This window comes from Ciona intestinalis, chromosome 12, assembly GCF_000224145.3.
Source record: "Ciona intestinalis chromosome 12, KH, whole genome shotgun sequence".
Classification (NCBI taxonomy): domain Eukaryota; kingdom Metazoa; phylum Chordata; class Ascidiacea; order Phlebobranchia; family Cionidae; genus Ciona; species Ciona intestinalis.
In genome coordinates, this window is record NC_020177.2 from 3,636,243 (window position 1) to 3,652,555 (window position 16,313).

Consider the following 16,313-nt stretch of genomic DNA (forward strand, 5'->3'; position numbering starts at 1 on the left):
GTTTTATCTAGTCTGTCTGGTGTTTTATGCTGGTCACATTGCACATACCATGACATAGTGTTCCACTTTTAACCAGAAGTACTTGGTTCAAAGCTCTATGCTGCTATTATTGTTAAAAACCAGCGGTCAATATTGGGTCAATAAATTGTCGGCCATACAGAAAAATAAACTATTTGTAACCAGAAATAAGGTTTAGGGCACTAAGTATTGTTATTTTTATTAACTTAAGTTGCCCTTGTATGTGAGGATAAGTTATAGGTCTCATTAGTCATTTATTTATACATACAAAGAGTTCTAGCATTTTTGCTATTACATTGACAGTTGCCGCTGCAAGTCATGAAAGTTACGACTGCTTTGGTTGTGCAATACTTACTCATGGAGATAAAAACAATGACTATATGCACGTGATGCGAGCATGAATATCACGGATTTCACGAACCCTTTCACGGCAGATAAATGTCCAACCTTGGCAGGGAAACCAAAACTGTTTTTTGTTCAGGTATGGCTTGTTATATGTCATTGTGTAATGAGTATTTTGATATGTATTTTAAAATGTCAACTGAGTTTTTTTTTATTACCACTTGGTTGGTGTGAATTATATAAAAAGCATCAGAATAAATAATGTAACTTATTTACTCTCGCGTTATGGGGCAACGACTGTCTTTATAACTCCCTGTTTCATACACCTCATGCCTGCTGCGTAATTTTGTGAGTGGTCTTTTTTTGGGGGGAGTGTTGGAATATTTTTAAATGTAAGGGTGAACATTTAATTGGTTAAATATTTTGCACAAGAAAAATATGCAGACAATGGTAACAGCATCACAATTTTTAGCTGGAAATTGCTAAGGAAACTTAAGTATGCGGGCAAATGTATCAAACTTTGCCAGACATTATGTAATGGGGAATACCCTGCTTGTTCAGTAAAAATATTTTATTATTATTTTACGAGTGGTTGTTATATTATTCACAAAGTCTCGTGGCAGTGACGCACCGCAGGCTGTACTTCCTCATGACAGACATTTTCATAGGCTTATGTAATTTATACAGTGCTTGTCATAAACAGGCATGTCGTGGTCACAAGAGAGACACTGCAGTTCCTTTTACACTTAATGTTGCGAGTACTATAGAAAAAACAGAACTCAAGTTAATTCCCTGCCAAGCTGACTTTCTAATTGCATCTTCTACACCAGAAGGTAAATTCACATTTTAGTCTGAATAAACCATTGAAAGTGTCTTATAGCTGGTCTTGTCAATCAACGTAGCTAAATGTCATACTTTTTTCTCTTACTCACAGCAACACAAAGCTCAGTTTACTTCACTCTTGTGTATCATGACTTTTTTTCATTTATAAATCTACTTAGGTTATTCCTCATGGAGAAATAAAGCAAACGGATCTTGGTTTATTCAAGCACTTTACTTGTGTATTCAACGCTATCCTTCGCTTGAGATAATGCAGGTTGGTCCTTCGTTTAATATATTGGTTTATTGGTTAAGATTTTAAGAAAGTTACATGCTCTTAGTAGTGTAATATTGTATATACAGTGCATATTGTATTAGATACAAGGTTTTTGATTTTGTAGATGCTAATACAACGTTATATATTCTATATTAGTAATAGCTTAAAGCTGCTCTTGGTGTCTTTGTATGTCTTTTTAATGGCAGTTTCTCCAAAAAAGTGGGTCCTTATTGGTTGTCTAAATTGTCTTGCATGCATTAAAAAAATGAAAAAAACAAAAAAATCTCTTTAAATTATTCAATACAAAGTTCCATTGGTTGTAATTCATAAGCAAGCACTAGGTGTTTGAAACAGATTACCCGAATGTGTTATATAACAACTTCAGGTGTATGAAATTTGACACCAGTGTAAAAAACCATTGTTGCCCCGCCACGCAACGATAAATAAGTTGCATTTAATAATAAAGAAATTTAACATAAATGGTAATTTAATTAGAAATTTATATAAACAATATTCTGTGGCATAAATACCATTGTTTTTTCTTTAGATTATGACAAGAGTAAACAGAATGGTAGCACTTCACTTTGAAAACACCAACACCGAGTCTCCTGACATTTACAAACAAATACCTTCAATATGCACAAGGTTGACTGGAGAGCTTTATTTCCATAAACCTGGAAGTACCGTCGTGGAATCACATATTTCTGTGAGTACTGGTTAAGTTATAACATTGAATTAATGTAACTTATTTATCTTTGTTTGCCGGGGCAGCTACAGTCGTTATAACACGGGTGTTCTGTTTTGCACACTGCATGCTTGCTTTTGAGTAACCACACATGTAACTTTGTGGGTGGTTAGTTTTAGGCGATGTTTGTCTGACAGTTTAGACAATTTGAAATGCACCACTGGATTAAAGCAAATGGGTTAAGTGTTTTTCCCAAGGACAAATACACCCACTATTGTTTATTGCACCATGTTTTGCAGGGTTTTATGTTAGCGTATTAATTTTTATGTAAAATACATAAACTTAATGTCTGGCTGATTTACGATGTATTTCACAGAATAATGATGCCAGCAATGCATATGACCAATCCATTGCAATTGAGACAACTACTGAGGAAAGGTTAGTATCTATTTCTACATTACAAAACAATACACTTGTAAAATATTTGTATATTAGAAACAGAACTTATAAAAGAAGTAAATCAACTTTTCTGCAAAGAATCCGGAAAAGCTTTCGTAGAGGTAAAAAAACCAAGACAGGACGACACAGCGCTACCTTTTAACTTTAAACACTGAAGCAGGGTAAAAGTAGGGTAATTATCTAATTGCCAGAGGTGGCCAAACTACCACTCTCTTTAGTCTTATGTGTGCAGCTTTTTGAACTTTTTTTTTGACATAAGTTTTTGTGCCATTTTTATGATATATATATTATATTTTTTGTAATTTTAAAGGGCCACAAATTGTCTGTCACACAGTAAGCCATCATTAGGGTATGTTCTTAATGTCTGGTCAATTCTTTAATATCACAAACATAAAAAATTCATAAGGTCTATTTAATACATACATGAGTTAGCCATTGTAAAATTTTGTATTATGTGCTGCTGATGTAATGCAAATTGGCCACCTCTATGTTTTTTTATTTATCATAGAACTGTAATGTCAACTGATGTGTTTTAAATTGTATTTTTTCTTGTGTGTGTGTGTATGTGCTATTAGTTACTAGTATATGCATAATACCGTTCCATGGCAACTTAAAAAACTTAATAGTTATTTGTTCTACTGTGAATATATTTAAGTTACTAAGCAATATTATCTTTTACACAACGTAGCAGTGCCTTTTTGAGTTCATATACGTTTGCCGATTAGTTAAGTTTTGATAATTTTTTAAACATTTTTTAACAGTTTTTTTTACCTTAAAATAAGTGAAAGTAATTTTAAAATTTTAGAAATATAAATATTTTTCAATGACTTCATATGATGCCACAGCAGTGTCAATTTAAAATTTCCACTTCAACTTTGACCACCAACGATATGTTATTGGGTTTATATAATTAAAACCAGGTGTCCTGACCTGGCATTACCATGGTATGCATTTACTTCATACACCTGGTTTGGACCCTGTGGGCATTTGTACATTTGTGTTTAATTTGCCATTTTGTTTATTTATACATGTTACTTGTTTTATCCTCGCGTGGCAGAAAAACGACAGCCGTTATAACACGGGTGTTCTGTTTTATACACCCCATGCCAGCTTACGAGTTATTAACAAATGTTATTTGTGGGTTTCTTTTGTTGACAATTTATACAACCAATTAGTGACTGTATTAATTTTTGTCCACTAAAGTTTCTGATAAACACTATGCATGGTACACTGTTTTAACTAATCTCTGCTTTAATGTCATTTTTTCTGAGTTAAAATAAAACCACATAATACCAATTTTTTGTATTTGAAATCCAGTACAACATAAACATATGAAGACAAAACGACATTTGCTCATGTTATGTTACCGGGGTGGGGAAACTGGTGGAAATGTGCTGCAACAAAAAAAGTTTAATCAGTTTTAACATTTTTAGAGAGAAAATAAGCCAATCTTGGCCTAATCTCAGGTCCCATGGCATGCCCTGCTGTAGGACCTCATATAAAATAGGGCAAAATATATATTTATTACAGTTAGTATATCGTTGTGGAGAATACATTTTTGGCCCCTTGGTGAGTATATGTTCATTGTTACATGTTTCTGCTTATATTAAACTAACTACCTGCTGTTTTCAGATGTAGATGAGCCTGTGTCACTTTCAGATGATGTCATACTTCTACGTTTAGAATGCGTTCGTCTAGAATTACTTTGATGGGATTTTGGTTTTATGGATCTTGGTTTTTCTGGAGTCAAGTGCAGAGTGACTGGTTTTGATAAAATTGCTTTCGGGATTCTTTTTCTTGAAGAGCCTGGCGCACTCTGAAATTAAAGAGCGTTTATTACAGTTAGAATTGCTGTGTGCTCTTGTAAGAGAGTTCTCAGTGAGTTTTATTGTAAAAGAACTAAAGAAGTCTTCTGAATCATTTTTATATGGGTGAGATTTTACATTGAGGCACAACTGCATCTTTGGTAGTCTTTATCTATCATTTTTAAGCACCATATACCTAAACCTTGATTTTTGGTCTTACCTTTTTGCTTATAACACATAGCACGTCTTGTATTGGGAGGAATATACCGTGGTCTTGCGTACAAAAGAAGTAACGTTTTCCGTACAGATAGCCGTCGTGTTTTCCAGCTGAAAATATGACTACTAAAAAAACATATCGAAAGCCCAGAAAACACAAATGCCCAAATTGTCCCATATTACATAACCCGTCTTCTCGTTTAAATATTTCTAAATCTTCGCTACCGTAATCGAACAGAAAAATAAAAGCTATGGAGCTAGTGAAGCATCTCCCCCCCCCACCTTATTTGCTAACCGAGGTTAGGGAGTTAGGTGTTGATGGTTAGGGGGTTAGTGGTTATAGGGGTTAAAGGTTAGCAAATAAGGTGTGAGGGGGGAGACTCTTCACTAGCACCAAAGCTATTATTATATTATATTTTAGCGTAAACTAGGACGCCTTAAAAAACATGTGTGTCTAAAATGCAGAAAGCACAAATGGGCAACCTTTTTTTTCTTTTTTCCTAACATAGCCCACCTGCACTATTAAGTTCTAGGCCGATGTAGACTACGCTTGGTGTTCCTACGCCGTCCAAGTGACCAATATAACGTACTATCCCCGTTTTACTTCCGCGTACCATGACTTGATCGTTTTGTTGCAGTTGAAGCTTGGAGCTACGTTGAATAATAATATATTGTATTATATATATATGCTAGATAAGTTTTATCTGTTTTTTTTTTCTTATAGTATGGTGGGGGAAGATGGGACACCTTTTTATTCTATTTTCTCGTCGCATTTGGTAGTAAACAAGGAACATTTAAAGAATTAAAAAAACGTATTTACAGGACTCTTATAGACCGTTGTAAAATGTTTAAAACCTGTTCAGGACATTTGAATATCACGTGTTAAAAGTGTCCTATCTTCCCCATCCTACTATATATATATATATGCTAGATAAGCTTTATCTGTATTTTCTTATAGTAGGGTGGGGGAAGATGGGACACTTCTTCATTCTATTTTAAGACCTATTTGGTAGTTAACAAAGAACACTCGAAGAAATTATAAAACCGTATCATCAGGACTAACAGTGACCATTGTTAATTGTTTAAAACATGATCAGGACATTTGGAAAATATGTGCTAAGAGTGTCCCATCTTCCTCTACCCTACTATGCAATCCCTGGCTCTGTGGTAAAAGGATTAAGTCCGGCGCCGTGGCATAAGTATTTAGCGCCCTTCTGCCTCCAACCTGTTTAACCGCTGCCTTTTATCCAAAATAATATTTCTTTCTTTTTTTATCAATAATTAAGCGTGTTTTAACAACTGTTGTTTTACCGTTACTACCCATTATTTTTTAACTCTCTTGTTCTTCGTTATCGTGACCGATGAGACAAAATAAATTTCATTCATTCATTCAAGTTTCACGAGTATTATCAATTCAAAAAGTCAGGTTATTTAAAAACTACGCCCAATTCTACTTACTTCTGCAAGCATACTAGTTTCCGCAGGTCTCGGAGCACTGGGTTCTTTCCAGAACTGTCCGTTACATATGGACTGCATGCGAATCCCAGTACACCACTGCTTCTAAAGAACGCTGTACACATCTGACATTTACATCCCAAAATTGGCCCAGGAAAAATAGAAGACCGGAACGTCTCTTGCCTGTTGATGTACAAGAACAATTATATTTTTTTTGCTAACGAGTTAACCCTAATATAGCCTTACGTTTTAGTAAAAAAACATTTGGGTTTTTATTGACTCTTTTTTAAAGTTGATGCCATTAGTCAAAAAGACATTTCATAATCGTGTTTGGAACAATTACCCACGATCTAGAGGTATTAGGATGCGCGGTTATTATGTTTATACAAAATTTTGTAAAAAAAGTAAATGAGCCGAAATAGTAAAATAAAAACATTTTTCATCTTACCCCAATATAGAGAACTCGTAAAAGGACACGAGGTGTATGAAACAGAATGACCGTGTTATAACTACTATCGTTGCCTTTACACAAGGATAAACAAGTGTCATTAATTTGGGCATTTTATTGTTATACTCACTTTGAGTCTAGTCTTGTAGTGTTAGCAATTATCGGTAGTAAGCTCTTTTCTCGTGAGCCTTTTAAACTACGTCGTCGTTGTGTGACGTCATCGCTGTCGTCACTTCCTGTCCCGTCGCTGACGTCATCTTGGGCTTCGATGCTGTAGTTTTCTTCTTGTTTTATTCTTTCTTCTTCTTGTATTCTTTCATATTCTTTTGTCTGATGAAATGGTGGTCTATTCATTTACTGTCGTTTCGTTACTAATTTTTAACAACTGTCGTTGTTCTAATTAATTTTATATACTGTATATAAGCAGCGATAAATAAAGTTTTCTTTTTCAAAGGTATTTTCGCTTTTTATAATCCTGTTCACGGCAAAAATCCTATGTTAAATTAATTTACCATCTATTAGCGTTTATAAAATCCAGATCTCCATAAATACCTGGATATCTTGTATCGCTTTTTGAAGGACTACAATTTCTTCTTTTGCTTTATTTAACTCGTCAGTAGTTTTCATTTGATGACCGGTGTCTTCTGACAGCTTCATTTTTAGTTGCTCGTGTTTAATTTCCAAAGCCTTGAATTTATGTTCGAGATTGTGATGTTCAAAATAACCCAACTTTGAATGCAATCTAAATCATACAAGTTCTGTAAATATCCTATTCGTTATAAAAATAGTAGGTAAGTTTGAGCAAAAGTCGTGCGATTAGATTATAGATTGAAAAGGTATATGCAGTTTCACGGAATAGAAATTGTATATATATATATCAAAAGCTACAGAACCCTTTTTCTATCGGCGGCCATTTTACATTTCTGGCGATTACACAGCATGTACACGCAGTTGCATTGAATCAAAATCAATATTTTTTAAACTGTTTGTTTATTTACCGTGGGCCATCACCAGTGTTTATTGCAACTGCTGTTTTTCCTGGGTTCTGGGACGAAGAACTGACACTTTTCGGACATAAACAAGTCACCGCGAAGTCGCTTCCACACTCGAAGTTAATAAACGTAATGTTAGAGCAATCGGGGGGCTGTAAAAATGAAATTGAATAATATTTATTTAGTTCAGGTCGCCCAAGACTAGGCATATACGTTGTTGTATACTATGTAACTACTATAACATAATACATCAAAGTTTCACATTTACTTAAAGCTCTTATACACAAGCGTCGTTTTGAGATTATAGGTATATACGTCTTGTGTTTTTGTCAGACTTGCTTATTTAAAAACCCACACTTGAATTTTGCGCACTGGTACGACTTTACAGCTGTTGGCATTTACACATTAATTCTACATGTGGGTCTTTTGTATAAAGGTCTTATTTAGGTGTGGTTTTGTGCTACGAACAGGTAATTAGACCACAATCTTTATTTAATTTAAAATACTGACCGTTTCAGGCTCGTTTTCATCTCTTGCCTTTCGTTTGGTGCAGGCAAGGGACATCGTCTGTAAAAAAAAATATTTAATTAGAAAACAATTCAGTGGCTTTCCAAGTTACGGTTAGAATCTGGGAGACGCACCACTTACGAAATCGAAACAAAATTTACTTAATTAAGCGATTATCGGAAAATTGGCGAAGTGTCTGAAGTGCGGCACTTGTAAAAGTGACTTTACCGCTTTTGCTTATATGGCCTTTACCTCGTGGGAAAATCCACCACTTTTTGCATGTGTGTGACAATTTATTTAATTGCAAGAAAATCAAATATATTTTGCGTGGGTTTACGAAATTTGGATCTAAATTATAAAATCGTGTGTTAATAATGCGATGGGAAATTTAATATATCGTCTAAATATATTCAAAAATATTCACGAAAAAATCTTTGCAAAAGTAAATATTACGGCTGTCATTTTTTTCATATTTTTTATATCTTCCAATTTGGTTGTAAACAAAAATATTTACAGAATTACATACCCGTATTTTCACGACTCTAATCGAACGTTGTTAATCAGTAAATCCAAGATTAGGATACCCCGACATATACTGTATATTTATTTTAAGTCATTTCTGTTGATATTTTAAGGTATATATAATCGTTTTATATTGTGGTAGCATTTCACTTGCTATCTCGGGTCGCCTTGATAGCATTTCAGCGCTTTGTTATTGCAGCACACGCTGAGTAATTTATAACGCCTTTGTTGTGTCGTATTGTATGTAGTTACCCGTTTAGTTTAGTTAGTAATGTAGCAGTTACTTTGTTATAGTGATTATTTGAAGTTGTGATGTGTATTATTGCTTGTTATTTGTGTATATATATTCATCGTTTTAGTTTGCAAAACCTAAATAAAGTCAGTACATCACGTATAGGGAGCTATGAAGAAACTTTAGCAGCCACGCTTTTGTTTGTAAATTTAAGTTTTAGTAGTCTTTACTTGTAGCAGGTTTTTACCGACTGTTGTTTTGCTGTTAGTTCCATTCTCTTCGCTGTTTTAATTGATCTGATATTCGTTATCGTATTCGAAGAGATAACAACTATGTCTAGTTTATGTAATGTCAATAATATATCACATGCAATTTTTTGTTTAAAAGTATTTACTTAACGCCTACTATACCTCGGTTTGAATTGCAACGTTATTCTGCGGGTAAGTTTGCGATTCCATATCTTGTATTGACTGCATGCTGAAGTCGCAAGTCTCAGGTAGCGGGGGCTCGGGGCTTCTAGGCACCGCTTGATTCTCAAGAAGAATTACAATTTCTTTGTTTTTCTCTTCGAGTTCTTGCTCAAGCCTAAAAATATTATCGGTCGTTTTGTTTGCGTTTTACAAAGCACGTTACAAAATAAAATACTAGTTTTTTATACCAAAAGTTATCGTTAGCAGTGTGTCTCAACTTTATTGGGTGGCTGAACGAATGTAACTTATTTATTGTGACGTGGTGGATGGAAGTTGTTATAACGTATTAAGATGTTTTGTTTCATAACACGTGTATAGACACATTGTAACTCTGTTTTAGAGATTGTTTTCTCCATGCAAATTGTATTTTCTTTTTGATTTGTCAACTTGGCGAATTTATATATGTAAAATTTGACATTAAATACGTTGGTCTCATAAAATAGCTTAATCTGTCGCAATATACTTTACCTGTTCCTGTCTTTTAAAAGGTCAGCAACTTCGGCGCATAATGAAACCACACCTCGTCTGGACGCTCTAATTACGAATGCCACCGCTTGTGAAGCTGTTGATTTGTCAGTACTTACATCGGCCAGTGGAATGTCCGCATCTGTTCAATTAATAATTAATTTTAAATTGCGCAGAAGTTTAAAAAGTTGTTGATTAAAAATTGATGTATAAGAAAAATATGCGAGACGAAAATAACATAAAATCGAAGCAAAATGTGCAAAACGAAATAAAAATTCAAAGTATAAGAGACGAAAAAATAAAATATAGGGACAAATACGCTAGTCGCAACAAATTAAAGTCTGTGTAAGCAAAAATATGCTAGACGAATTTTGTGCAAACGGGGTTTCCCCCACCAACGTCGTGGTCAAAGTATGAAATTTTTATTTTAGTCGATCACGGTTACACTAAGTTCACAGTCGGGCCTAAGTTTTGAGTGTGTAGATTCTGGCCGACTTACATGACGCGCACAATAAACTATACAATCTGCACAGCGTCTTAACTTGACCGAATATCTTCATACGCGTGTAAGGTGTGTCTGCACGAATCGGACCGACTTAATCAATCAGTCATATCAGGTCACAACATGCGGTTTCATATCTTAGGAGAAATACACGAGTTTATTACGCTTCGGATTCGATTTTTCGTTCAGGAATTTGTAAAATTCAAATACTTCTGACAGAGACAAGTAAAAGTGTGAGTTTGCAGATGAAAAGAGCATTTGTTATAAAATGTTCGTTGTTGCATAATTGCGCATGCGCCACGTTTTGTAGATTTTGACTTCGAAAGTGTGTTATTTATGCGTAATAACCTGTGTCATTATATATGTTGCAAAATGGTAAAAGTCTTGGACATTAAAATTATCGTACCCTATTATTTGTTATATATGTTCGCTTACAAATATCCCTAATTTTGCTACTTACAAATTAGTAACACATAAATACACATTTTAAAGTCATGTTTTTCATTAAAAAGCGTCTCCTACCAAAGAAAAGGCAATAAAATTATATTTAAGGCCTAATTTTGCTAACACTTCTGGACCTGCCCTTAAATCCATAAAACTTCTGTGTTTTTTCCCACAGCTGTAATGACCAGGTTGGGCTTACACGGATTTAGCTAATAGGGAAGAGTCACGCACAACTATATCATTGGTGTTATTGCCTTTGATATAGTTCCCAGCAACGGATAAAAAATAGAGGTCATTTAAGTTCATTTACTACGCTTGGTATTAACTTTATTCTCATAGGAGATTAGCTTTAATAGAGATAGAGCATTAACTAAATCACGCGGAAATTAGTTATAAATTTCCAGAGCATTTATTAAAACAGTTACCTAACATGAAATTTGATTGTATATAGTTATGTAGAGTAGGATGGGACACTTTTAGCAAATAATATTCAAACATCCCGGTGTTTTAAACAGTTAACAACGGTTAATATGAGTCGTGAGAATACGATTTTAAAATTCTTTGGTTGTTCTTAGTTTACTACCAAAAGGGACACGAAAATTAAATAAAAAGTTGTCCAATCTTTCTCCACCCTACTATACAATAACATATATGATAGATTGGGATACAACATGGTTCATGTTTTCAAAAAACATTAAAAGAATTTTAAAACCGTATCCTCACGACTCTCATAGACCTTTGTTAAATGTTTTTAAAACATGATCAGGATATTTGTATATTTTGTGCTAACGATATCCATCTTACCCGCCCTACTACAATATACCAAACCCATATTGAAATCCGTTCAAGTATTCGCTCCAAGGGAAAGGTATCGCATTAAATATGCTAGAAATTTTTAAATCCGCCACGCCCGAATGTAATCTACATTTAGTAGTTGTAGTTATGAGTGACATAATCCAATTATGGTGTTTCACTTTTGCTTATACTTCACTTGTTTTAGATTCAGAATGACGAAGCAAAACGTGTTAATTTCTGACACGGTGGTTGGCGCACCTGTCATATAGTAGGGTGGGGAAAGATGGGACACCTTTTCATTTAAATTTCTCGTCCCATTTTTTAGTAAACACACAACATTCAAAAAATTACAAAACCATATTCTCACGACTGTCATAGACCAGAGTTGGTTGTTCAAAACACGATCATGATATTTGGATATTACGTGTTAACGGCGTCCCATCACACCCACCCCACTACACATTAGAAAAGTGGTAAAAATAATCACCCATAAAGTTACATCGTGCTAACTCGTATGTGCGAGAACGAAGTGTATGAAAAAACGCCACGCGGGGATAAATAGATTAAATTCTCTTATTTAGTTTTTTTGTCGATTTTGTCTTATTTCTTACTGTTTAAATCGTGCCAATCGACGTCCATAGCTTCGTCTATTGCTTCCTGGAAAGGTTCCAAAATATCCAGAGAAGGCTCTGGAGTCTTTTTGGCAGCGACTTTATTCCGTTTAGAAAACATTTTATATCTTATTAGCTTAGAACTAAACAATTTCTGCTATATTGATTTTGAAATGTAAACAGTTTGTCAAATTGTTCGCTTAACTCGGATCACTTTTGCCTTGCCTGTTCGCACTTTTCTAAATCTCTACAGTTTTACTTCATTATAGTTGTATAGAATGCACTCAAGAGTAACTTAGTATAACATGGGCTATAGTTTGAACCCAATTCGCTTTTCCAAAGTGACATTTTAGCTGAGTAAGTGTTATTCTGAACAAGGACCTCGTTTGACGTCATTATAGAAATGCGGTACGAATATTTTCTTCTGTGGTCCATTGGGCTTTGGCTAACAGTTCGTGGCTAAACCTGTTATTTATTAAACTGTCTCAATTGTGCTATAACGCCGAACGTAATATTGTCACTGAAAACTAGGGACCATGTACGAGTTATGCGCTCCGTCCATTTTCATTAAAAATTAATGGCGCTCGGTCACGTGGTTCATGCATAATGGAACCGCGTCACCATGGTAACGCGCAAAGCTTCACAAAAAACAAAAATGCAGCGTTGGTCACTTAACAAAAAACGAATTCCGTATCGCATATATTAGTATTACCATAATAGTTTAACCAAAAAATTAATATAACTTTATTTTTGCGCGGCGGGCAACGACAGTCGTTATAATACAGGTGTTCTGTTTCATACACCTTGTCGTGCCCGCTTACGAATTACCACATAGGCAACCTTGTAAGGATCTTTTGTGATGTTTTTCAATTGTTTTAAGAATGGTTGTAATAGTTTAGACAACTTAGTAAGGGCCCCACTGGTTGGAGCAAATTTAAAACACAAATTTACGCGCATTTTACCATTTTATTTGCGCTTTTGAGTAAAGAATTTAATTAAAATTCCCATCACGACCGTGCGGTTAGTTTCTTTCACACACTATTACCAGGTCGTTTTAATCAAATTATCCGGCTACCAATAAACGGTTTCGTTATGGAATGTATTTTTAGATTGATACGAACCACAAATACGGGGTTGAGTTTTGAACAGATTGCCAATCTGTTAAACCGACCATTTTCTGAAATAGGTGCACGCTACCAATATGGGATTACCAGGTAAAAATAGATTATGAATTGATTTTAACGGTAGGTTTTACAAAAAGACCCTGAACGCTTTAAAAATGTAGTAACCGCAAAATCGTTCTGCGAAAGTGCGAAATCATTTTTTTAGTCTGTTAGTTTAAGTAAAAAAACGAAAAATTTCTGAAATTTGGAAACATTTAATAAAACGCTGGTATAGTAAGCAGGGGGTAAGATGGTTTAATTTTTTTGCTCGTCTCAATTGGTAGTAAACAAATAATATTTTACTAAGTTATAATATCTAGGCCCCGCGATTATAAAGGAGTGTTGTTAATTGTTCAAAACACGATGCGGAAAAGCAGGAATTATGTTCGGTATCCCATCTTACCCCACAAGTCTATATGTTAAATACCTCGGATGGTTCGTCGCATTCGTCGGTTATTTCGTGACGTACTCTTTGATGACGTCACATATTTATGACGTTCGTCGTTTTTCACGAATCTCACTGAGGAAGTTTTGCGTTCGCCGTCGTCGGAATTCCCGCCCACTGTGACGTCACTATCTCCATTCTCCGGTGACAAACTCGAGTCACTGTGACGTAATATACCCTGATGACGTTTCATGTTTGGGGGAATTGTTTGTAGCGACGAACATGACGAGTAGGGGGTGGTTGGGGAATCTATGCTCCCATCAATATTTATCCTGTACAACAATTGAACATTAGTACACACATATTTAACCACATAGAACACTGTAATAAGTTTAACGAATCAGACCCTGATCATAAGAATAAGTTAGCATAGTAGGGTGGGGAAGACGGGTCACCTTCAGCACATAATATCCAAATGTCCTGATAGTGTTTTAAACAATTAAGCAACGGTCTTTGAAATTTGTGAGTATGCGGTTTCATAATTCTTTGAACGTTCTTTGTTTACTATCGAAAGGGACGAGAAAATAGAAAGAAAGGAGTCCCATATTTCCCATCTTAGTATGTATAAAAACTAAAAAAATCTTACTTCGGTAAAAAATTTAGTCGCAAATCTCTTCTCGAGGGTAGCCTCGTCGTTGTTTGTGACGTAAGCATTTCGTCATTGCTACCATGGCAACTAATCGTCGACTTTACGCTGCTGAGACTTTCCCTGCGGTTTGAAACGCCCTTTTGCATGCTTATATCGAATAAAAAATATTCTACCTCTATATATGTACAGCAAGCTGGAAATATTTACACAAATTAACTGTGGGGTAAAGTGGGATAACGCTTGCATTACTCAGATTTCCTGATCGTGTTTTAAACAATTAACAACGCTTTTTTAGAGTCGCGAGAATACGCTTCTATAATTCTGTAAATATTCTTTGTTTACTATCAAATGAGACGAGAATAGAAAATAAAACATGTCCCATATTACCCCGTTCTACTATATAAAACTACATCAAAAATAAAAAGTTTATAAGCCAATTTCCCAATTACATTCAAGTAAAAAAATATTTTCGTTTTAAACGCGAAACTGTACTGTTCTTACGACTGGCATATGTATACTCACTTTCGCTGCTACACTTTTCCGAAATTACCGATTTTTTTCTTTTACACGCTCTTTTGTAATAAACACAAAATCTCTGGCTCTTTAATATACGGTCTCTATACTGTACCACTATATCCTCGAATGCCAGCATAGGCAGCATGACGTTTGAAAATGAGACGTAACAACAACGGCTTAATATCGTGATGTGACGCTCAATCAAAGACGTACCACACTAACGATTATCATGGCACAGTCTATACTTATCGGGCGTGGACTTGATCCGGCATGGGTTTGGCCGAAACAGGCTTAGGCGAACTTTTTATAGCTCTCTTTACACAAGTAATTAGTTGAGATGGCGGGCTTAAGAGTGGTAAATAATATTTGCCGTCATTTTTAATATTTATTTGATAAAACGTTTTGTTTGTAATATATAGTACTGGGTGGGGGAAGACGGGACACCTTTAGCACATTATATCGAAATATCCTGATTTTGTTTGAAAAATTAACAACGTCCTATGGGAGCCGTAAGGATACAGTTTTATATTTTTTTAAATACGCTCGAAATATAAAAAGTTAAATTATTTTAACCAAAACAATGTAAAAACAATTTCGTGGTAAAAAACGATTGTTATAGCCCCTGCGAACACATTCTTCAAAATTTGCAAAAAAAATCTTATATTTTTAATGCTAGCAATGATTTAGTAAATACGCTTCGGTTAGAGGGTTAATTTTCTGCGAACTAATTATTGCTTTAGTATACTTGGACGTGCTTCTTATAGAAAAGCGTTGTTACCGAAGCGTAATATAGCGATTTGATTGGTTTTAAAACATGCCCCCGGTTAAAAGTAATGCGTCGCCGGAAAAGGAAAACACAGACATAAACAAATATAGCTACTACATAACATGCCCGCCGAGGTACAAAGTACGATTAAATGATAACAAAAGAATGTAAAAATAGAACCGAGTGAATAAAAAAACTTATGTCATAATGTTATTTGTTACCCCACCACGCAAGAAAAATAAGTTACTTATTATTTTGTTAAAAAACATGATCAGAAAATATGAGATTTAAGTGCTAACGGTATTCTATCTTACCCAACAATACTATATATATTACTATCCTAGCATGACACATACAATTAAGATATAATCGATGTACAATGCACAAGTCACTGCAATCTGTATTTTGTGATATAGATTATAAATGTTTTTATATAAATTAGGCCTATATATGCTTTGTTATAATGCGCACACTTTTGTTAAATTGTGCAGATATATACAAGCGACATATATTAATCTAGGCTATAAGTATAAACAATATATCAGTGGCTCATATATAGGCCTAATTTACAGTGGCTCATGTTCACTAAATTTAAACTTTAAATTACTGGTCATGTTTCAAACAGAGAGACTGAGAAAGGAAGAGTTTTATTTATGATAGAATACAAAGACTTAAATGGATTGGTCCAAGTAATTGTTTTGGCTGGTGTTGTTTTTTGCATGTTTTTAAAAACAATGGTATTATTGTACAGATATAATAAGTTATGCACC

At 34.6% G+C, this 16,313-nt stretch overlaps 2 protein-coding genes across 5 annotated transcripts; one reads left to right on the forward strand and one right to left on the reverse strand.

Annotated features, from left to right (window-relative positions):
• Positions 1–415: 415 nt before the first annotated feature.
• Positions 416–3,887, forward strand: LOC100175569 (caspase-3-like). The gene is made up of 6 exons (XM_018814238.2): positions 416–499; positions 1,064–1,193; positions 1,362–1,456; positions 2,004–2,162; positions 2,518–2,579; positions 2,637–3,887. Exons 1-6 carry the CDS (start codon positions 416–418, stop codon positions 2,740–2,742), a joined length of 636 nt encoding a protein of 211 aa, XP_018669783.1. The 3' UTR covers positions 2,743–3,887.
• Positions 3,888–14,439, reverse strand: LOC104266347. Of its 4 annotated transcripts, XM_018814492.2 has the most exons (13): positions 14,259–14,439; positions 13,655–13,944; positions 9,716–9,854; positions 9,188–9,362; positions 8,027–8,083; positions 7,523–7,668; positions 7,077–7,266; positions 6,655–6,854; positions 6,080–6,259; positions 5,136–5,272; positions 4,626–4,732; positions 4,220–4,416; positions 3,888–3,994 (listed from the first exon to the last, which is right to left on the reverse strand). In XM_018814492.2, exons 1-13 carry the CDS (start codon positions 14,405–14,407, stop codon positions 3,964–3,966), a joined length of 1,998 nt encoding a protein of 665 aa, XP_018670037.1. In that variant the 5' UTR covers positions 14,408–14,439; the 3' UTR covers positions 3,888–3,963. The 4 variants fall into 4 exon arrangements, with proteins under 4 accessions (XP_018670037.1, XP_009860589.1, XP_026692703.1 ...); XM_009862287.3 differs by lacking the exons at positions 13,655–13,944; positions 14,259–14,439 and adding an exon at positions 12,065–12,238; XM_026836902.1 differs by lacking the exons at positions 13,655–13,944; positions 14,259–14,439 and adding an exon at positions 10,793–10,890.
• Positions 14,440–16,313: the final 1,874 nt, after the last annotated feature.